The sequence below is a fragment of the Anthonomus grandis genome, chromosome 10, assembly GCF_022605725.1.
Source record: "Anthonomus grandis grandis chromosome 10, icAntGran1.3, whole genome shotgun sequence".
Lineage (NCBI taxonomy): Eukaryota > Metazoa > Arthropoda > Insecta > Coleoptera > Curculionidae > Anthonomus > Anthonomus grandis.
The window spans coordinates 4,225,045-4,248,745 of NC_065555.1; the positions used below are offsets into that span (position 1 = coordinate 4,225,045).

The following is a 23,701-nucleotide window of genomic DNA, read 5'->3' on the forward strand; positions in this document are numbered from 1 at the left end:
GTGTCTTTGTCTAAATCTGATGAATGATAAAGAGATTAAGAGAGAGAGAGAGGAGCTGAAAATGAAAAGCTTCACACTGAAAATAGAGCACTATAAAGAACAATTTCAAAACAAAAATTACCCAAAATAATACTGGGGAGGGTACTTACTTATTATAAAGTACGATGTCCGGTCTCCAGATGTGATCGGAGGGCACGTGGAGCATATGCACCCCGCCGTACTCCTTGGGTTCCCATCTCAACTTATAGTCGTACCATGACTGAAGGAATATATACACGATGAATATATTTATATTAAAAAAATATTTAATATTTTTTACCTGCTCCACCCATAGATTCGTAGTCATGATTTGGTTCTTCAAGTTCTGAAACAAAAAAAAAATTAATGAGGAAACTTAAGGAGCATTGGCAACGCCGTACATCTTAGTACAATCGCGATGATGAAGTTTGGCAATTTGTCCGGTGCAATATAACCTCACTTCTATCAAAAACAAGTTAATTTTGTAAATTGTTTTGCGATAATTGCATTAACAATAATGTACAGTTATATTATTCTTAGTGAGTGTTTATATAGCATGTTTTATGCCAGTTAAAATTAAGAGGGTAAGTTATTAGTTTTTGTAACATAACCTCACTTCTATCAAGAGGTACCTAAAAATGAAAAGTCCTAAACTTTGACGGTCGATATCTCGGCTTCTATGGGCACTATCCAAAAAATTCCAACAGTTTTCTCTTATTTTCTTCCTTCTGATTCTAACGAGACCATCCACAAGGTCGTAGCTCCCTTATTAGCCGAGATCTCGGATTTTTAGTCGTCAAAATGGTATATTGGCTTTATATATATTAGTGGCTGACATAACTTTTTTAATTTTACGTCTCGGGTGGAACATTTCGTGTAAATTAAGCCGGTTAAGGGTGCAGGGAAGTTTGGCAACACAAATTAGCTCAACTAGAGCGAATATAATAATTACTTTCCGTGTGTGGAAGTGAGTGAGTAACATTAAGGGAAATTAATGTGCCTAACTTCATGTATAATTTCGGCAATAAAATGCAAAAGAGGGAACTTTTCAATTTATCAAAACCTCTCTCTCTTGTTATAATCCGTCAAGTTTCTCATAAAAATATTATGTAAGACAAATGAGAAACGACGACGTTATTAAACTGACAAAAACACGGATTGCATAAATCGGCTATAATAATTTAAATAAATTAATAACGGCTGTCTGATTTTACAATTAAGGTGCTTTATTTTCGCGTTGTTCCACGCAAAACGGGACGGGGAAAGTAACGTTTTAATGCAAATTGGCAGGTCGACTTTAGACGTCAACCTGACGGACGGTTTATAAATCTAAATAGAAGTAAAGGGTTTTGACGTTTAATTTGTACAAGGGGCTCTCAGTTAATTCGATTGTTTGTTAACAAATTTATTGGGAGATACGTTAATCCCTCATAGCTCGAAAGGCGCGAAATTCAAATAAAATTGAACATAAAACGATAGCTTTCAACGTTGCCCCCCAGTACTAAGCCCCTTCTTAGAAGGATCAAAGTAGAAAACGTGTCGCTTTACTCCGGCCCGGAGAGTTTATAAATCCTTCCCCCACCCTCTCCCGAGGGATCGATCACGGGGTTCAGAAGCCTCGACAAAAGAATAAAACTCCTTTTCCTCGTGTTTTGAGGACACTCGAAAAGTGACACCTCGGGATACTCCGGTCCAGAATCGATGAGGTTTCGTGCACTTTATCCCTAATTTTCCGACAAACTTCCCGATAATATCGCCGCGGATTTTTAATAGATAATATGGACGAGGGTGCCAGATTAATGGCCTCTACACCCTTTTGTTAAACCGAAGGAGAAGAGGGCGGCAGGGGGGTGGTTTACAAAATGTATTCGGGATGCACTTTTAAAATGATTAATGGAGTTTTTTAGTCGGTGTACCAATTATGGAATCACGTTCATATGACTCTTTTGAATGTACGTTAATTTGGTAATTTAATGGTTCCTTTGTAACTCACTGTGTGAGACGGCCTGTGTTATTTTTCTGCGTTTACAAATTGGATTTTTATGTATTCTATTTACACCGTACGTTATTATATAATTTACCCTTGTATAGTCGGAACAAAGGGTAATGGCAAAAGTCATTTATTTTTCTTATTTTCTCCATTTCGGCTTCGCGGCCCTTTATGGAAACGATGTGTTTATTTATATGAATGACTTTTACTGACATTCGTTCGTTTCTACAAAGGATAGTTAATTTAATTTTTTAATGTTAATTAGAATAGGAATAATGAGCTGTAGAAAACTGTGATTTTTAAATAATAGTTGGCGTTGTATTTTTAAAACCGCTTAAAATACCAGTTCTTCTTTAACAATCATCAATATCAAATAAAGTTTATTATGGTATTTGGTGCAATAAAATAAAAATTAATAAATAATACGAAGAATTACATTTGGCAACGTCGCATAATTTCCTTTCCCGAATTCCAATATGGCCGAAGAACAGAGAACGGAGATACCGCGCGCCAATTAGTTGAAAAGAGACGGAACTAACGGTGGGCGGATTCGGCCGAGGGCTCTTATGAAAAAACGTTAGGAACGCTCGACACTTTATTAATTAATTTATTTATTTAATTTTCATAAGCGTCCATTTACATGATTTTGCCGGTAAAGTGGATTATTAATTTAATGATCTTATAGTATTTTGGTACGCCACCTAATTAGTGTTTAGTGGTAAGTAAAGAGAATTGGCCAGTGCTTACTTATCAAAAATTCCAGTACAGAAATGAACTTATCCAACACCATTCGAATCCACAATAGTATTTATGAGCTCTGAGAAGCAAATCTAGTGCTAAAAAATAATCACTTCACTTCTACTGTAAGTTACGGCAACATTGCTTTCGCAATTAATTTAGTTGGCGCATTAATTGAATCAAAAAAATAGGGACAAATATATTGGTGCAGCTCTGGAAGAATAGCAATAATAGTTTTTTAGAAAAATTCCAACATTCCATATGGAATTCTTTTGACAGAAAAGCCGCAAACATAAACCCCAGCCATACTTCACATTCACGTGCTATAATTGATATTCAGCTATATATGGAAGGCATAGGGAATCCTTTAAGTGGGTTGAAAGGAAATAGACAATTTTCCATATCTTAGTGAACTTGTCAAATAAAACTTTGGGACATTGTTTACCTATCACCTATTTTGTATTCCTCTCAATTCTGTGTTTTAATAATTAAGCGCATTCAATAATTTTTAGCGACTTTAAGAAAAACAAGCTCTGCAATAAAAACATTGTTACTATTAATGTATATCATCAGTCCCTGTTATTTTTGTTATTATCGACATACAACAGATTGTTAAACAACCACCCATCTCTAATGAGCTGTAATGAGAAACCCTATTAATTAAGCCACCCCTATACAAAACCTCAACTAAGAAAGGATTCACTCTTTCCCTAAATTTCATTTTTTTTTTTAATCTTCGTCGTTCCGTGCGAAATGCAATTAACTTTAGACGGTGGTGCATATAAACTAACCCCTTCCGGACCTCCGTAATTGTACGTTAAAACGAGGTACTTTTATGTCGCCGCTACGTCTAGAATAGAAGACATGAAATAACGTTCTAATTATTCGAATTGTCCCGCTAAAAAAATTATTGTTGTCACTTCTTCATCCGTATATAAACCTAAATAGCACAAATGTGTTCTTAGGACATCCATAGGTTACACATCATAAGGTACAAAGGAGATCTATTAATTTCTTCAGAAAATCTAATGGAGGTCCACACACTGAAAAAAGGAACTGGAAAAATTCAGCTAAATGGTGTATTTGTCCCATATTTATTTGGGAAAATGTGGTACATGTAACTTTATTTGGGCTCATCAATTTCGCATAATTAACTTAATTTCATGATTTATTTAATCAACTTTAATCATTAACTCAAGATTTGGAATTTTGATATAATTGAATAAAATGTCCACTGGACGAATAATTTGTCAATGCAAAGGGACATGTTTAATGGCTTTTTAGATGAAGGCCATAATACAAGGTGTTCGAAAAATTTAGTCACTTCACAAGCAACTCAACTCCTCGCTGTGATAAGAGTGTGGTTCGACTTTCGATCAAACATGGAAATGTAAGGTATGGGATTAAGAAATTCGTAAATCTCTCCAGACCAGAGATAAGAAAATCAAAGCTCCTTAAGAAAATCTATCCACTGGACTCAAGTAAACTAATTATAAAGTTAGTTTGCGGTCTATTGGATTGTCCAAAATACATAGGAGGAACATATCGACTTAGTTTGGACCAATACTGGACACTCATTGGAGGATGTGCGTTGGCTGGGACAAGTAGTCGAACACGTCTAAGTGTCAGATACAGGGGGCGTACTTCTATAGGTCGTTAAACAAACAAAAAGCAACATTTCATATTTTCCATTCAAAGTTTCAAAGGAAAACCGACAAACAAACGGAAACGGGGTCATTTTTCAGTCTGTTTTCGTGGTGGGTGAGGGTTGGGGGGGCGTCGAGTTGATCAATTGCCGTCGCGACACCGACGTCTCATCCGTCACGGGGCGAAGTAGCATTTTTCAAATCGCACAACGTTTGACGGCGAATTCTGAAGAAAGAAAACGGGGAAAACTGGAACTTATTGACATTGGAGGCGGGCCAGGGGGTTGGAGAAGCGTCACCCTCACCGCCACATTTGTCAGTTTTAACTAGACTTTTGACGGGTTTAATTAGTTTCGGTGCTGAGGCTTCTGTTCATCATTATACATACTATATAACAAAAATTAAAATTCTATACAGCAAAACATTTCCAAATAGAAAAACAATGATAAAATTGGCTCTATCTCAATGATTTTTTAAACAGGGGATTTTTAGTATTAAAAAGATAAGCCGCATTGTATGTAAAAGAGCTGGTGAACAGATGAATCGAATGATGGATGAGGAACGTTAAGTGTATCATGTCTGAGATTTTTTAGTATAAAGATATTTAAGAATATTAGGGTGAATAAATGATATAAGAAAATAGATAGCAAGTTACTTTGAACCCTGTCTTTTGGTCCAAACAAGTAAAGAAAACTATCAAACAATATTGAATTGAAGATAATTGAAAATTGGCAGAGTAAGTGCTTTCTATAAATCAGGTGCTAAAACTGCTGTGTAAAATTATAGACCAATTAGAGTAATAAGCATTTTTTCCACTGATCTTTATAATAAAAAAATATAGTTGCAGAATTTGTCAATTTGGAAGAGGCCTTTGACTTCGTCAGTTTTGATGTAATAATGGCACGAAGTACATAATTTTTAAACAAAAAATAAAGTAATTAAACAGCTTATTTTTAAATTAAATAATGTGCAGCTAGAAAGGGTTTAATTCATTAAATCGCTGTACGTTGTATGCGTCGGGAAATATGTGAGGTGGAAGCCCGTTCCACAAAGAAGATGTTCTCCAGATGAATGAGTCCCGATACAGCGACGTCCTTGGGGTAGGCAGGTGGACTCGATATTGATGAGCCGCATTGCACGAGTTTGTTTTGGATCCTGTTGTTGTGACTCTCTTTGCATTTATCAATAATTCGTTTGCAGCTATTTCTGGAGGTTAAAACGTTCTTACGATTTTCGGTGGAAGGATGTTGACGCCATTTGCGAAATGCTGCGTTTTTAGTGTTTACTGCCTTTTTGCAATTCAGGTTGTACCATTGCTTGTTGTTTGATCCGCATTTAGTAGAAAAAGGGATATAAGCTTCCATTCCTGCCAAGATCGTCTCTGTAATTTGGTTTGCACATTCTGAGATGTTATTGGTTCTAAAGCAGACTTCTTTCCAAGGGAATGAGCGGTAAAATTCCCGAAGATGGTTCCACTCTGCTGATTTATAGTGCCATACCTTCCGCGGCATCGGAGGATCCTGTGTTTTAACATCCTACTGGCAAGAGACTGTTATCAATTGGTGGTCCGATGTTCCTAGGGGGGCCTGTACTGATACAGTGTACGAGTCAGGGTCTGAAGCCAAGACCAGATCTAGGAGACTCTCGAACTCGATCGGGGATTCTGGTAGGTTCCTCCACAAGCTGCGTAAGCCCGCATATGGTGTCCTTCATCGTCGTTCTTGTTGCAGAAGCGCAGCCAGTTGATATTGTGAACGTAAAAATCACCCATGAAGATGATTTCTGCGCTTGGGCAGTCAATTTGCAGTTGGTTAATGCAATCAACCAGGTTCAAAAAGAGCCGCCTATGGTGTCGCTTGGTACAGCAGATAAATTTTAGATAGATCAAGTTAAGAATTTTTTTTTCAGTGAAATAATTCTTGAATGTTTTGTATGATTTGGTAGTGTAGTAGCATATAAAATGAGTGTTTTATTTAAATATAAATTTCATTGAATTCACATTGCAGTTTCTGTGCTGCTGACAGGTGACGTTAAGACTTCATGGCTGTATTCATTATAGAAAAGGGTAGGTTTATGCCAGTAATAACGTGATGAACAAAGAGAGGCATTTATTACAAAACATTTTCAATAAAAAAATTTCGTTTTTTTTTTCTAAATATCTATCAAAGTTATTTTTATGCAATAAAATAGAAATTAATAAATAATCTAACAAATACACTTGGCAACGTCGTCTAATATCGTCTGCCGAATTCCAATATGGCCGAAGAACAGAGAACGAAGATATCGCGCGCCAACTAGTTGAAAAGAGACGAAACTAACGGTCGTCGGATTCGGCCGAGAGCTCTTATGAAAAAACGTTAGGAACGCTCGACACGTTCGGATTGCATGGGAGATATGGAGGAACGCAGTGAAATGTAATAATTAATTTTTTTAATTTTCATAAGCACCCATTTGAATGACGTGTGATTTTGACGGTAAAAGTGAGTTATCAATTTAGTGATTTTGCACGAGGAGTGAGTGTTAAGTGGTGCATTTATCCATAAAAGGCCATAATAAATCGGGAAAATGGGCATTTTAATCCTGAGACTTAGAAAAGGACAAAAGAAACCCTTTAAGAGTCTCTGTAGGTCGTAACGGTAAGCCATAACATAAAATTTAACAATAAACCGGTTTACAACCAACTAGTAGTGCATTCTCCATTTGGTTACCATTAAAACGAAGTAAGTAAGCCACGACAAGGCTTTTTTTTTTTATTTCATATGGTTTGCATGTGTTAGACAGGGAGCGATAGATTCTTTAAGTACATTAGAAATATTCAACCTAAATTCGCCCTATTTTACTAGTTTTTCCGGATTTCCCCCAAATGGTGGATGTAACTATCTTAAATTTTTCAGTTCCTTGTCGTGTCAAACTTTTACGTAATTTTTTTGCAATAAAATGAAAATAAATAAATGGAAACATTTGGCAACTGAGTCGCGGATTGTGTTATGCCAAATTCTAACATGGCAGAGAATTCAACAAGAGGAACAGAGATAAAAGATATGCGCGGCAACTAGGTAAAAAGAGACGGACATAATGGTCTGTGGAGTCCAGCCGCGAGCTCTTATGAAAAAACGTTAGGAACGCTCGACGCGTTTGAGTTTTATGGGAAATATGGCGGAACGTTGAATAATTCATAACGAACCCAACTTTAAATATCGTCTTTTCTGCCTTAATTAGGAAACACAATGCAAAAATATGAAATGTAAATTGAGCATCTAGAACTAGAATCCTGGGAATACGGATGAATTATTACATTTAATTTTAACACTGTGGCTTACTATAATCATTGGGAATGTTCTGGAAATTGTATTTTTCTGACACACTGGTTCGAACTTGCCATGGGTAAAGCATCAATTGGCAGCCCTGTGAACAAATTACTTCTAAAGTATGATTCGTTGCTGTGTCAACATTGGATTGTCAGACAGTGACAATGACACTTCAGCATGCATTGAACTATGCATTCAACTCCATTTTTGGTGCAGGAAACGCCGATTTCTTATGTATACACGTAAGGAAACAAAGTGCTTTAATATAGATAACAAACGGCAATAAAACCGTAGAAAATATCGGTTAAAAGTGTGTTTTAAACGCTCCCCGTGCAGAGAAAAATACCATAAATTTCGAAAGTGCATCGGTATTTGGGTCACATGTATAAATCAAGAGGGACGGAGGGAGGCATCCCCCCATGCACGGCGAGTTTTCGATTTATAAAGGGAATATTCTTATTATGTTTCCAGGAAGAACATTCTATAGATATGAAAACATCTTGTCGAACTTGCATTGTCTTATTTATTTAATGTAACACGACGAGTATCTCCAACCGTTACCAAGTGTAAACTGACAGCAAACTACTATTCTATAGGCTTATATACTAGATGTGTGCAGCGATGTGGAAAGGAAAGTCATCCGTGAAAAGATATGTGGACGACACCTTCATCATCTGGGACAAAGAGGAAAAAGCACTTCAGGAGTTTCTGCTTCACCTCAACAACTTCAGACCAACAATCAAGTTCACGATGGAGACAGAGAGGGACTCAGCTCTACCTTTCCTAGATGTCCTCGTTAAAAAGGTCGGTGGAAATCTACGAACTTCAGTTTATAGAAAACCAACACACACGGGCCAGTATATCTTCACTATGAGTCCAACCATCCTGCAACCACCAAAGTAGGCATCATAAGACCGAAACGTCGTGTTACATTAAATAAATAAGACAATGCAAGTTCGACAAGATGTTTTCACTGTACCATTGTCTACTACCTTCAAAAACAGATTGGATAACCGGTACGGACCCGGAACCAGCAACCTATTTAGAGGCTTTGAGAAAACAAAGATAAAGATGATCAAGGAGGAGGAACACATCAGCTTCCTGCGAGAGACGAGAGACGCCAATGTCATTCCTACTGGTCTACGCCTCAAAAGCTACCACCGTTGGAAGAAAGCACAAATAGAAATCGAATGCATTCAGCGATTCGAAGAAATCAAAGAAGTTACATTGGAGGAAGACTATCGAAATTCCTCTTGGAGATCATTAGACCGATCCAGGGAAATGCAGCGTCTTTCGTGCGAAACTCTGCCCACTTTGTAGACCTTCTTGGAGGGATCGAAGTCGAGACCAATGACAGATTGGTGAGTTTTGATGTAGAAAGTCTCTACACCAATGTACCCATAGGAGAGTCTCTTAACATCATCCGAGACAAACTAAGCAAGGATGCAGCTTTCTCAACTCGGACCACACTGTCTCTGGACGGGGTGATGGAACTTTTGGAGATCTGTCTTCGTAATTCTTACTTTCAGGTCAAGGATAGATTCTACGCCCAAGACGAAGGACTTCCGATGGGTTCATCTCTTTCCCCAGTAATAGCAAACATCTTCATGGAATGGTTCGAGGAACATGCAATAGATGCCTCCCATTGCAAACCCAAGCTTCGATATGTGGACGACACCTTCATCATCTGGCGCAAAGAGGAAAAAGCACTTCAGGAGTTTCTGCTGCACCTCAACAACTTCAGACCAACAATCAAGTTCACGATGCAGACAGAGAAGGACTCAGCTCTACCTTTCCTAGATGTCCTCGTTAAAAAGGTCGGTGGAAATCTACGAACTTCAGTTTATAGAAAACCAACACACACGGGCCAGTATCTTCACTATGAGTCCAACCACCAAAGTAGGCATCATAAGATCCCTCTACAATAGAGCTCGAACCATCTGTAGAAGCGACGAGGATCTCAAGACTGAAGTGAATACCATCTACAAAGACCTACAACAGAATAGATATCCAAAGAAGCTAATAAGTAGATCCAAATCAAATCAGAGACGAGGCCACCACGACAAACCCATACCTTACATTAGGCGTACATCGGAACAAATCCGAGGCATTGCCAGCAAGTACAATATTAGAACTGCCTTTAGATCTAGCACCACTATCAGAAGCGTGGTATCAAAGACCAAACCAGATGGCCTGTTGGATACCAAAAATTGTGAAACGAAGTGCCCCCTAGAAGTCAGAGCGAAGGAACATCGTGTTACATTAAATAAATAAGACAATGCAAGTTCGACAAGATGTTTTCACTGTACCATTGTCTACCACCTTCAAAAACATTCTATAGATATGTCAGGAAGGTTTTCTTCATCCTTTTTTTAGTGCTTAAGTTGGGTGTTCCTCAAAGAGAGAGAGCTGATAATATTAAAATGGGTTGTCTGGTGTAGTTGCTGGAACTTTTACAAATTACATAGAACAGTTGCCTGTCTCTGTCACACTCGCCTCAGGGTAAGAAGGGGCGAGTGAAACTTTAAGCAGACATCGTTTGTGTTGATTGTCTTGAACCGAGCGGGTTTCGGTTACGGGACGATACGGGTGATGGCTAAAGTTTTATAGGAAACTTTATTATAGATTTTTTCAGTTTCCAGAAAATACTGCCTGTAACTCATAAGTCAAGGCAGTTGGGATTTTAAAAATTCGTACAGGGGTAGCTCAATTAATTCCGTTAGACGTTAAGGGTTTTTAGAAAAAAATCTAGAGGGACAAAATAACCCGTTTTAAGGTCCGAAAGGGGTTAGTTTATATGGGCCCCTGTCTAAAAGTAAGCTGATTGCATTTCGCACGAAACAACGGACAGATGATTTACGATGAGTCTTACAATGCACGTAAACCTCTATATATCCCATAATTTCCAATTAAATCGGGCGCAATTTTTACACTTTACTCGACGACGTACGGAAGGGATCGTTTCAATGAACCGCAAATTTCTCGTTATTAAATTTTTACCCTCGTCGGATCCGTTTCTATTTCTCGCTCCCCCTCTTTTAATTATTAGTCTTTGATTTACGGCACCGTTCCGCCCTCACGTACATATATACCCAACGTTTCCAATTTAATTCCTATGAATTGCTTTTAGATAATATACCTGTCATGTGAATAGGAAGTGTTTTGTGGACTATATTTATGTACTGTTTTAGCGTTACAGCGGATCAGTCACAGGAACTCTTCATCCTATAAGGATATGCGCATGCGTGATTCATAACCGGTTCGGACTTTAGTTCAACCGCGAATGATCCACGGACTGTCAAAGTCTAAATTTGTTTGGGTTAGTATAGGTTATGTTTTCCGATTGTTTTGTTTAGGAAGGAGTTTTTTTTTCTTTAAATAGTAAAGATTTAAGGCAGGGAAGTGGCTAAGAAATACTGTAATAAATTTTGATGGAGTTATTTTTGAGTCTCCTTCCTACTGCAGCAAATCGATCTGCCAAAATGTTGAAAATACAGGTTATCGTCAAATTGTGGGACAACGTTTTCAAAATATCCAACATTTTTGGGAACTTCTCAGAGGTTCTCCAAATCCTCAACACTAATAACATAAATGATCAGACATGGTAGTTCTATCATGGACAACTAATCTAATCGGACAAAATCGATTTAATTAAAACAGGAATTGCTATATTTAAGTCACAGACTACCTATAAAACTAAAAAAAACAGTAGGACAAGCAATTATTATTGTTATAGAGTAAATAGTCTAAATCTACTGCGCAAGTCTAGATTCTAATGAGAGTCCATCCAGATCGATTGAACTAGTTACAAATTGTTCCTGAACAAGTAACAAAACATTAAAAGAAAAAGAAGTTGCTTCTCTTTGTCTGACACATTATTTTATACATAAGCCTGTTCCGTTTTAACCACCAAAAAATATCCCTCTCTCCCCCGGGGGGGGGGGTGTGATGAAGACAATTCGTTATTCAAACAGTCGTCATCCCTCAGTGGAAAAACAAACCGTTATTTAAAATATGGCAGACGATGAAGGGTAAAATTGCATTGCAAAAGCCCGTCTCCAGATAGTCCAGATCGGGGTGCAAATTTGATTTGGGAAAACCACCGACGAACGGGAAAATCTCCCGGGGGGCGGAGGAGAATTCCGAAAAATCAAGTTAGAGACAATCGAATTTTTGCGCTACTGAGCGACTATTAATTTCCCTGAAATTTTTGTTTTATTTATCCAGGATAAGCCCTTTATTGCAAAATAGATCCATATTCCGGACGGGGATTATTCTATTATCCCACTCCAGGGTCCCTATCTGCCGTTTTGCAGTTGCCGATAAACACATTATTAAATAATTAATCCCTTTATGGCCGGCCCGGTGCCAAAATCTCTGAAAATCCAATATACGTATGCACAACAGCATTTTAACAAAATAATATCGAAAAATGGTTGTGTTGTTCGCATTAATTGGCAACCGCGCAGGCGCACACTATACTCACTTCAAGCGTTGTTGCTAGATGAATATTCTTTCCTTCTCTCAACAACTGTTGCTTCATCGATAAAATATGTCGCTTAGCTTGAGCGACGAATGTTGTATAGGCTTAACCAATACGAATCCGAATAATATTATAGACATTTATAGGGACAGTTATGTCGCTCGTAAAATAGAGACCAGGCTTAAGTTGATGATGTAAGACGGACGGAAGTAGATAAAAGTTTCGTTTATTATAGTTATAAAAGGGACCAGGAGAAGTGCCTTTCGGTAATGGGGTGAGCGATTAGACCCCTTTTAAATTGTGGTTATTGGGGTTTTGTTTTATAAGGTACCCTGTATTTAACACGCTTTAGCAGTAGAAAATTAAATTCTGCACCGGAGTGGTTTTTGTCATTTTTCTCTAAAATAAAAAATAAACGAGATATTGAATGTTTTATACATGCAACATTTTACTAAAAAGAAAAACGCTAATTCCAGGCGATCCAAACATTATTAAAGAAATGCAATGATGATATAGGAATTGGGTGTATTAAGTATTGGAACAAAGTGTTGTTTTTCTGGTTAAAAATGCTATATCTGGGATAGTATGTGAGCTACGACCTTGCGGATGGTCTCGTTGGATTCAGAAGGACGAAACTAAGACAAAACCGTTGGAATCTTCCCGATAGCTCCCATAGAAGCCGAGATATCGGCCTTCAAAGTTTGGGTTTTTCATTTTTCGGGTATACCCCCCCGTTTGGATTTTTTTCAGAAAATTTTTTTTTTCGAATTCGAACTAACTATACCAACGGATTGTTCTCATCAAGTAGATCACGAAAATACCGGGTTATAAGGGAATCCGAGCAGAACTAAGAAATCGAGTATTTTTTCGACCTCGTTTTTGAGGCCAAAAATGGGCATCAAAAATGCCATATCTCGGCTATCGTAAAAGCTACGACCTTGCGGATGGTCTCGTTGGATTCAGAAGGACGAAACTAAGACAAAACCGTTGGAACTTTCCCGATAGCTCCCATAGAAGCCGAGATATCGGCCTTCAAAGTTTGGGTTTTTTCATTTTTCGGGTATACCCCCCCGTTCGAATTTTTTTAAGAAATTTTTTTTTTTCGAATTCGAACTAATTATACCAGCGGATTGTTCTCATCGAGTAGATCACGAAAATACCGGGTTATAATGGAATCCGAGCAGAACTAAGGGAATGAGAGCACTTTGAAAATTCGAAAAAAGTCGTTTTTCGACCTCGTTTTTGAGGCCAAAAATGGGCTCCAAAAATGCGATATCTCAGCTACTAGATGAGCTACGACCTTGCGGATGGTCTCGTTGGATTCAGAAGGATGGAACTAAGACCAAACCGTTGGAATTTTCCCGATAGCTCCCATAGAAGCCGAGATATCGGCCTTCAAAGTTTGGGTTTTTTTCATTTTTCGGGTATACCCCCCCGTTTGGATTTTTTTCAGAAAATTTTTTTTTTTCGAATTCGAACTAACTATACCAGCAGATTGTTCTCATCAAGTAGATCATGAAAATACCGGGTTATAAGGGAATCCGAGCAGAACTAAAAGAATGAGAGCACTTTGAAAATTCGGAAAAAGTCGTTTTTCGACCTCGTTTTTGAGGCTAAAAATGGGCTCCAAAAATGCGATATCTCAGCTGCTAGATGAGCTACGACCTTGCGGATGGTCTCGTTGGATTTAGAACGACGAAACTAAGACAAAACCGTTGGAATTTTCCCGATAGCTCCCATAGAAGCCGAGATATCGGCCTTCAAAGTTTGGGTTTTTTCATTTTTCGGGTATACCCCCCCGTTTGGATTTTTTTCAGAAAATTTTTTTTTTTCGAATTCGAACTAACTATACCAGCAGATTGTTCTCATCAAGTAGATCATGAAAATACCGGGTTATAAGGGAATCCGAGCAGAACTAAAAGAATGAGAGCACTTTGAAAATTCGGAAAAAGTCGTTTTTCGACCTCGTTTTTGAGGCTAAAAATGGGCTCCAAAAATGCGATATCTCAGCTGCTAGATGAGCTACGACCTTGCGGATGGTCTCGTTGGATTTAGAACGACGAAACTAAGACAAAACCGTTGGAATTTTCCCGATAGCTCCCATAGAAGCCGAGATATCGGCCTTCAAAGTTTGGGTTTTTTCATTTTTCGGGTATACCCCCCCGTTTGGATTTTTTTCAGAAAATTTTTTTTTTCGAATTCGAACTAACTATACCAGCAGATTGTTCTTATCGAGTAGATCACGAAAATACCGGGTTATAAGGGAATCCGAGCAGAACTAAGAAATCGAGTATTTTTTCGACCTCGTTTTTGAGGCCAAAAATGGGCATCAAAAATGCCATATCTCGGCTATCGTAAAAGCTACGACCTTGCGGATGGTCTCGTTGGATTTAGAACGACGAAACTAAGACAAAACCGTTGGAATTTTCCCGATAGCTCCCATAGAAGCCGAGATATCGGCCTTCAAAGTTTGGGTTTTTTCATTTTTCGGGTATACCCCCCCGTTTGGATTTTTTTCAGAATTTTTTTTTTTTTTCGAATTCGAACTAACTATACCAGCAGATTGTTCTCATCAAGTAAATCACGAAAATACCGGGTTATAAGGGAATCCGAGCAGAACTAAGAAATCGAGTATTTTTTCGACCTCGTTTTTGAGGCCAAAAATGGGCATCAAAAATGCCATATCTCGGCTATCGTAAAAGCTACGATCTTGCGGATGGTCTCGTTGGATTCAGAAGGACGAAACTAAGACAAAACCGTTGGAATTTTCCCGATAGCTCCCATAGAAGCCGAGATATCTGCTTTCAAAGTTTGGGTTTTTTCATTTTTCGGGTATACCCCCCCGTTTGGATTTTTTTCAGAAATTTTTTTTTTTTTTTTAGATCGAACTAACTATACCAGCGGATTGTTCTCATCAAGTAGATCACGAAAATACCGGGTTATAAGGGAATCCGAGCAGAACTAAGAAATCGAGTATTTTTTCGACCTCGTTTTTGAGGCCAAAAATGGGCATCAAAAATGCCATATCTCGGCTATCGTAAAAGCTACGACCTTGCGGATGGTCTCGTTGGATTCAGAACGACGAAACTAAGACAAAACCGTTGGAATCTTCCCGATAGCTTCCATAGAAGCCGAGATATCGGCCTTCAAAGTTTGGGTTTTTTCATTTTTCGGGTATACCCCCCCGTTTGGATTTTTTCCAGAAATTTTTTTTTTTTAAATTCGAACTAACTATACCAGCGGATTGTTCTCATCAAGTAGATCACGAAAATACCGGGTTATAAGGGAATCCGAGCAGAACTAAGGGAATGAGAGCACTTTGAAAATTCGGAAAAAGTCGTTTTTCGACCTCGTTTTTGATGCCAAAAATGGGCTCCAAAAATGCGATATCTCAGCTGCTAGATTAGCTACGACCTTGCGGATGGTCTCGTTGGATTCAGAAGGACGAAACTAAGACAAAACCGTTGGAATTTTCCCGATAGCTCACATAGAAGCCGAGATATCGGCCTTCAAAGTTTGGGTTTTTTCATTTTTCGGGTATACCCCCCCGTTGGGATTTTTTTCAGAATTTTTTTTTTTTTCGAATTCGAACTAACTATACCGGCGGATTGTTCTCATCGAGTAGATCACGAAAATACCGGGTTATAAGGGAATCCGAGCAGAACTAAGGGAATGAGAGCACTTTGAAAATTCGGAAAAAGTCGTTTTTCGACCTCGTTTTTGAGGCCAAAAATGGGCTCCAAAAATGCGATATCTCAGCTACTAGAAGAGCTACGACCTCGCGGATAGTCTCGTTGGATTCAGAACGACGAAACTAAGACAAAACCGTTGGAATCTTCCCGATAGCTTCCATAGAAGCCGAGATATCGGCCTTCAAAGTTTGGGTTTTTCCATTTTTCGGGTATACCCCCCCGTTTGGATTTTTTTCAGAAAATTTTTTTTTTTCGAATTCGAACTAACTATATTAGCGGATTGTTCTCATCAAGTAGATCACGAAAATACCGGGTTATAGGGGAATGCGAGCAGAACTAAAGGAATGAGAGCACTTTGAAAATTCGGAAAAAGTCATTTTTCGACCTCGTTTTTGAGGCCAAAAATGGGCTCCAAAAATGCGATATCTCAGCTACTAGATGAGCTACGACCTTGCGGATAGTCTCGTTGGATTCAGAACGACGAAACTAAGACAAAACCGTTGGAATTTTCCCGATAGCTCACATAGAAGCCGAGATATCGGCCTTCAAAGTTTGGATTTTTTCATTTTTCGGGTATACCCCCCCGTTTGGATTTTTTTCAGAAAATTTTTTTTTTTTCGAATTCGAACTAACTATACCAGCGGATTGTTCTCATCGAGTAGATCACGAAAATACCGGGTTATAAGGGAATCCGAGCAGAACTAAGAAATCGAGTATTTTTTCGACCTCGTTTTTGAGGCCAAAAATGGGCATCAAAAATGCCATATCTCGGCTATCGTAAAAGCTACGATCTTGCGAATAGTCTCGTTGGATTCAGAACGACGAAACTAAGACAAAACCGTTGGAATTTTCCCGATAGCTCCTATAGAAGCCGAGATATCGGCCTTCAAAGTTTGGGTTTTTTCATTTTTCGGGTATACCCCCCCACGTTTGGATTTTTTTCAGAAAATTTTTTTTTTCGAATTCGAACTAACTATACCAGCAGATTGTTCTCATCAAGTAGATCACGAAAATACCGGGTTATAAGGGAATCCGAGCAGAACTAAGGGAATGAGAGCACTTTGAAAATTCGGAAAAAGTCGTTTTTCGACCTCGTTTTTGAGGCCAAAAATGGGCATCAAAAATGCCATATCTCAGCTATCGTAAAAGCTACGACCTTGCGGATAGTCTCGTTGGATTCAGAAAGACGAAACTAAGACAGAACCGTTGGAATTTTTTAAACAGTCCCTATAGAAGCTGAGATATCGACCTCCAAAGTTTGCGATTTTTCATTTTTCGGGTATACCCCCCCCCGTATCGAATTTTTTCACCAAAACTTCATAATAAGCGAGGCATTGACCATTTTACAACATATAGAGCCCTTGGCCACCCTTTATTTAAAAAAATTAATTACTCGTTTATTTTTTATATAAGAGCCATGCAGTATTTATGCAATTTTTTAGAATAAAAACAAGTTGGCTCTCAACAGTTTAAATGTAGGAAGAACTTGAATCAATCGCTTAAAAAAACGTCAAAATATTATTGATAAAGCACAATACCGATCGATTTATATCATAACAATTTACGCTCAAATCCGAATACTCCCGAACGTTATTGACTGCCGTCCATCTTTGATTTTTTCCATATTGACTACTACTGGCCATTTAAAAGCGATTTTACGGTAACAAAAGGGCGGCGATAAGCGTCAAGTGGCCGATAACGAATCCCCATGAACAGCAAAAAAAAAGCCTTTAGAGGGTTGTTTTTTTTTTTAAAGTATCCACTCCATTATGATTGGAGTGGAGTTTTGACCGTTTTAATGGAAAACCGGTAATATTCACTTTAGGGCGTTAAGTGACTAAATTAATTAAGAGTGAAATCCAGTTGCAGTGACCTGAAGATGAGTTGAAACGTGTTTGTCATTTTTTCCATTTTTTTTACATAAGGCGTTTCAAAAACTGACTTTATGTACCTATATGTATCATTCAAAACTCTTCTTCGCTGGCTGCTAAAATTATCATAAAAAGCAGTTTTAATGTTTTTGAACACCCTACATATAAGGATCACAATGAAACAAAACCGATTTTTATTATTTTTAGTATGTAACAAGTATATAACAGTAAAAAAGATAAACTATGGAAATACATCACCATTTGCATAAAATATTCTCCTTATGAATGTGACAAGAACATGCTCATAAGAAGATATTTCTGGGATATACACTGCATATTACTCTGGAACAAATCTGTGATGTAACGGAATAGATGTTTCAAATATTCTTGGAATATGCCTTACACGGTTCTTATGAGGTTTATATTAAATTGTATTTATAAAAAATATTCTGAAAATTGGATCTATACTATTGCGGTCTGAAATAAAACAATGAATACTAATCAAATATGAATGAATACTATATATTAAAATGGGGTCAAATCACCTAGAAGGAAATGGATCCATTTATCCGAGAATTTACGAAATCCCTTTTGTATCGTAAATGTTGATTTCAAGGGTGATTTTAACGCTTTATTGAAGCTTCTTGGTCGACTTTAAAACGATAAAGAAGAAAGACTGTTAAAATATTTATCTGGACAGTGATTTTTTTATTGACCATTATTTTAACTACTGCCTGAAAAAGCAAGAAATTGTAACTGAACTTGCCTGGAAAAATGGTGTAACTATCTGGAAAGAGTCAAAAACCACCTCAACTGCCTGGAAGAACCACGAAATATCTTCTGAAAACGACCTTAACTGCTGAATAATGAAGCGAAAATCCAGTCACCATTGGGGCAGTTTTTACTTGCATTACTACTTGAAAAAAAAAACCACCTAAATTGTATGCAAACACCAATAATTCACCTGGATCATACCTAAAATAATAAAAAAGATTACTTAACAAAAGTTTCATTAAACTGACGTGTATCCAATATGAATGGATCACTTTCGAAACTTTATGAATATGTACATTATTATTAGTTGCCAATAATGAAATTTTCACATCAGTTGCTTACCGAATGTGTGCGGTAAATGGGTGCTTACCCCGACCACAAACGGTAATGGGTTTAAATCGATTAAACAACGCCATCGCGATAAGACGCTATATTGGTAATTAGAGTACTTGAATGGGGTTCGGTAAGCCCATCAGAGGGTTGGTTTTAATTTAATTTATATATATTATAAAATGGCATAATAATGTCGGAATTTTTGCAGGTTTAATAATGTGAACATACTGGAAAAACATTTTCATTATCAAGAATTATCCCTTACGTTTCCAGAATTCCATCAGAGCATGAAACTCAATAGAATGAAATGAAATATTGCAACTGTCCGCGTAAAAAATAAACTGCACAACACGGTATATATGAAGTTACAGTCAAAAACTCTTTTTTTTCTTATTAAAAATAATATGGTAATTTTTAGATTAAACCACTTTAGAAATCCTAACAATTTCTGAAGTCTTTATTTTTTGTGTTTGTTGGTCATGAGTGCCTTATGTGGAAGGCCTAGTGGATAGGCAACACCTATTACACTTGTATTGTCGTAGTAAAGGGACCAACGAGGGTGTAAAAAATTGACCAATTAAGTGCCTGTAAGAAGTAATTTTAATTCTAGGCATTTGAGGTCGTTTTTTGGTTTTCAGGCTTCGAATTTTTTTTTTGTCTTTTAGCCCTTATCTCATCGTTCCTGTTTTTTTTTCGTCAGCAATTTTGAAATATTTTTTTCTATTTTCCAGGTATTTGACGCTCTCATCATCCTTTTCAATTAATTGTTTTATTCCAGTTATATAAGATTACTTTTTTAAATTATACCAATTACGTAATAGGCCGGGTAACAAAACATCCGAAAGCTAAAAACCCGGAAGGATTTCCGCATTACCCTTTAGACGCCTAGGTGTATAAAATAATAAAATTTCACGTTTCATAATTTAGCGAAATTAAAGTGGTTTTATGCCTGCCTTGCCATAACGGCAAACGTCGCACTTTAAAGCATAAATTTTTAAATATTTTATGCGGAAAATCGTCAATTTAATTTGTTCTTAAGTTCAATTAATACAAAATTAATACAAGAACCTTCTTCAAAATCTTAGAAGTTTCCGTGCAGATACAGCCATTGAATAAATGTCTCCATAGAGTTATCGTGTGTTACTATGAGGCAGAGACATTTAAGGATACTGAACTTATTTGCTAATATACTCATGACACTTTGCTTAATTTTTTTTCTAAAGTAGTCGACTAAAGCCATGTCCTCACTGTAAATATTTCATGGAATTAAATCAAACATATTCCATGGAGACCTTAAAAGAGATTTTAGGTATTGTATCCTAGTAAGAAGAAGGTCAAACACAACGGATCCTATATACAATATGTATGTAATATTCCACTTGTAAATATCCTTACCGGACTAATATTCGTTTGCAGGAAATACATATTATGGAAGATATAAAATCGTATGAGCGCAAGAGAGATAAAATATATGAATTTGTTTTTTATTTAGTCCGGGGACTACTAGTAGATTTTTATGCTAATAAGTGCTAAATTATTTTATTGTGAAATGTTTTATTGGTAATCCTAAATAAAGTGGTAGAGTAATTAATTAATTATCAACATTTTGTCAATAGCATCGTCAGCTCAGGAGTTATCATCATTTAAATTTTGCTTCACGTCAGTAGGGCCTTACTATGGTTTTTGTTCAATAACTTTTGATCTGTTGAAGGTAGCAGCATGAAATAAACTTTATTTGATTAAGAATACCTTGCTTAATAACTGTGATAATTATTATCGAAGCTCTAAACCGAACCAGATCAGATATAGGACGATTGTTTTATACTCAACCAAGTAACAATCTAATAACAACGTGTATCTTTTGTAGAAGTCCATCTACAGTCTTGATAATTGATCAATTAGCTTATAACCTTCTCTTATCGATTAGCAATAGATCTCTTTATAATCGCCAGAAGTTTCAAATAAATTGCTCTTGATTTGAATTTTTTATGTAATTTCTCTTCGTAATCGCAAGTATTACATTACGTTCCAGAAATTATTTTGATCTCACTTTAGAAATTTATAAGAAATTCAAATCAAGAGAAATTTACTTGAAACTTCTTGTAGTTGTAAACAGTTCAATTGCTAATCGATGCGAGAAAACTGCATGTTAATTGGTCTATTATTTTTCAAGTTATAAATTTTTTAGCAAAAACACTGATGCATTAAAAGCTTGATGTTGCAATATGAGTTCTGTTGGACTGTTTTTTGGTAAAAAATTTATCACTTAAAAAATAATAGACCAATTAACTTGCAATCTTCTCTCGTCGATTAGCAATAAACCTCTTTATAATCGCACGAAGTTTTAAGTAAATTGCTCTTGATTTAAATTTCTTATGAATTATTAAAGTTAGATTAAAATTATTTCTGGAACGTTTTTAGTAGAAAAATTATAATTAAAAAAATAAGAGACCAATTAACTTGCAATCTTCTCTCATTAATTAGAAATAGATCTCTTTATAATCGCAAGAAGTTTCAAGTAAATTGCTCTTGATTTGAATTTTTCATGAATTGTTAAAGTTGGATTAAAATTATTTCTGGAACGTTTTTGGTAAAAAATTTATAACTTAAAAAATATTAGACAAATTAACTTGCAATCTTCTCTCATCGATTAGCAATAGGTCTCTTTATAATCTCAAGAAGTTTCAAGTAAATTGCTCTTGATTTGAATTTCCTATGAATTGTTAAAGTTGGATTAAAATTATTTCTGGAACGTTTCTGGTAAAAAATGTATAACTTAAGAAATAACAGACCAATTAACTTGCAATCTTCTTTCATCGATTAGAAATAGACCTCTTTATAATCACCAGAAGTTTCAAGTAAATTGCTCTTGATTTGAATTTTTCATGAATTGTTAAAGTTAGATTAAAATTATTTCTGGAACGTTTTTGGTAAAAAAATTATAACTTAAAAAATAATAGAGCAATTAACTTGTAATCTTCTCTTATCGATTAGCAATAGATTTCTTTATAATTACAAGAAGTTTCAAGTAAATTGCTCTTGATTTGAATTTCTTATGAATTATTAAAGTTAGATTAAAATTATTTCTGAAACGTCTTTAGTAAAAAAATTATAACTTAAAAAATAATGGACCAATTAACTCCCAATCTTCTCTCATCGATTAGTAATAGATCTCTTTATAATTACAAGAAGTTTCAAGTAAATTCCTCTTGATATGAATTTTTTATGAATTTTCAAAATAATTTGTCGGGCTGGTTTTGCAGAAGAATTTTTTACGGGCAAACTATTTGGGGTGGGCGGGGGGCTAAGTGTGGTGTTAATGAAAAAAAGGATTTTTGCAAAAAATAATTGACCAATTAACTTATAACCTTTTCTCATCTATTAGCAAAAGATATCTTTATAATCTCAAGAAGTTTCAAGTAAATTGCTCATGATTTGAATTTCTTAGGAATTTTTAAATTTAGATTAAAATTATTTCTGGAAAGTTTTTGGCAAAAAATTTATAACTTAAAAAATAATAGTTCAATTAACTTGCAATCTTCTCTCATCGATTAACAATAGACCTCTATATAAACGCCAGAAGTTTTAAGTAAATTGCTCTTGATTTGAATTTCTCATGAATTGTTAAAGTTGGATTAAAATTATTTCTGGAACGTTTTTGGTAAAAAAATTATAACATAAAAAATAACTGACCAATTGACTTGCAATCTTCTCTCATAGATTAGCAATGGACCTCTTTATAATTGCAAGAAGTTTCAAGTAAATTGCTCTTGATTTGAATTTCTCATGAATTGTTAAAGTTGGATTAAAATTATTTCTGGAACATTTTTGGTAAAAAATTTATAACATAAAAAATAACTGACGAATTGACTTGCAATCTTCTCTCATAGATTAGCAATGGACCTCTTTATAATCGCCAGAAGTTTCAAGTAAATTGCTCTTGATTTGAATTTCCTATGAATTGTTAAAGTTAGATTAAAATTATTTCTGGAACGTTTTTGGTAAAAAAATTATAACTTAAAAAATAATAGACCAATTAACTTGCAATCTTCTCTCATCGATTAGCAATAGGTCTCTTTATAAGTACAAGAAGTTTCAAGTAAATTGCTCATGATTTGAATTTCTTATGAATTGTTAAAGTTGGATTAAAATTATTTCTGGAACGTTTTTGGTAAAAAAATTATAATTAAAAAAATAAGAGACCAATTAACTTGCAATTTTCTCTCATCGATTAGCAATAGACCTCTTTATAACCAACAGGAGTTTTAAGTAAATTGCTCTTGATTTAAATTTCTTATGAATTATTACAGTTAATTTAAAATTATTTCTGGAACGTTTTTAGTAAAAAATGTATAACTTAAAAAATAATAGACCAATTACCTTGCAATCTTCTCTCATAGATTAGCAATAGACCTCTTTATAATCGCCAGAAGTTTCAAGTAAATTCCTCTTGATTTGAATTTCTCATGAATTGTTAAAGTTGGATTAAAATTATTTCTGGAACGTTTCTGGTAAAAAATTTATAACTTAAGAAATAACAAACCAATTGACTTGCAATCTTCTCTCATCTATTAGCAATAGACCTCTTTATAATCGCCAGAAGTTTCAAGTAAATTGCTCATGATTTGAATTACTTATGAATTTTTAAAGTTGGATCAAAATTATTTCTGGAACGTTTTTGGTAAAAAATTTATAACAAAAAAAATAACTGACCAATTGACTTGCAATCTTCTCTCATAGATTAGCAATGGACCTCTTTATAATTGCAAGAAGTTTCAAGTAAATTGCTCTTGATTTAAATTTCTTATGAATTATTAAGGTTAGATTAAAATTATTTCTAGAACGTTT

The 23,701-nt window shown here is 35.8% G+C and overlaps 1 protein-coding gene across 5 annotated transcripts in view; it reads right to left on the reverse strand.

Annotated features, from left to right (window-relative positions):
* Positions 1-23,701, reverse strand: part of LOC126740912 (acetylcholine receptor subunit alpha-like) — a 141,706-nt gene that overhangs the window by 109,908 nt on the left and 8,097 nt on the right. For 3 of the 5 annotated variants that reach the window (XM_050447100.1, XM_050447101.1, XM_050447099.1), the window contains exons 2-3: positions 320-364; positions 150-259 (exon numbers count right to left, since the gene is read on the reverse strand). In XM_050447100.1, coding sequence (XP_050303057.1) covers positions 150-259; positions 320-364 — 155 coding nt within the window. Of the gene's footprint in view, positions 1-149; positions 365-23,701 lie in introns of all 5 variants that reach the window. The other 2 variants (XM_050447098.1, XM_050447097.1) reach the window with 1 other exon arrangement.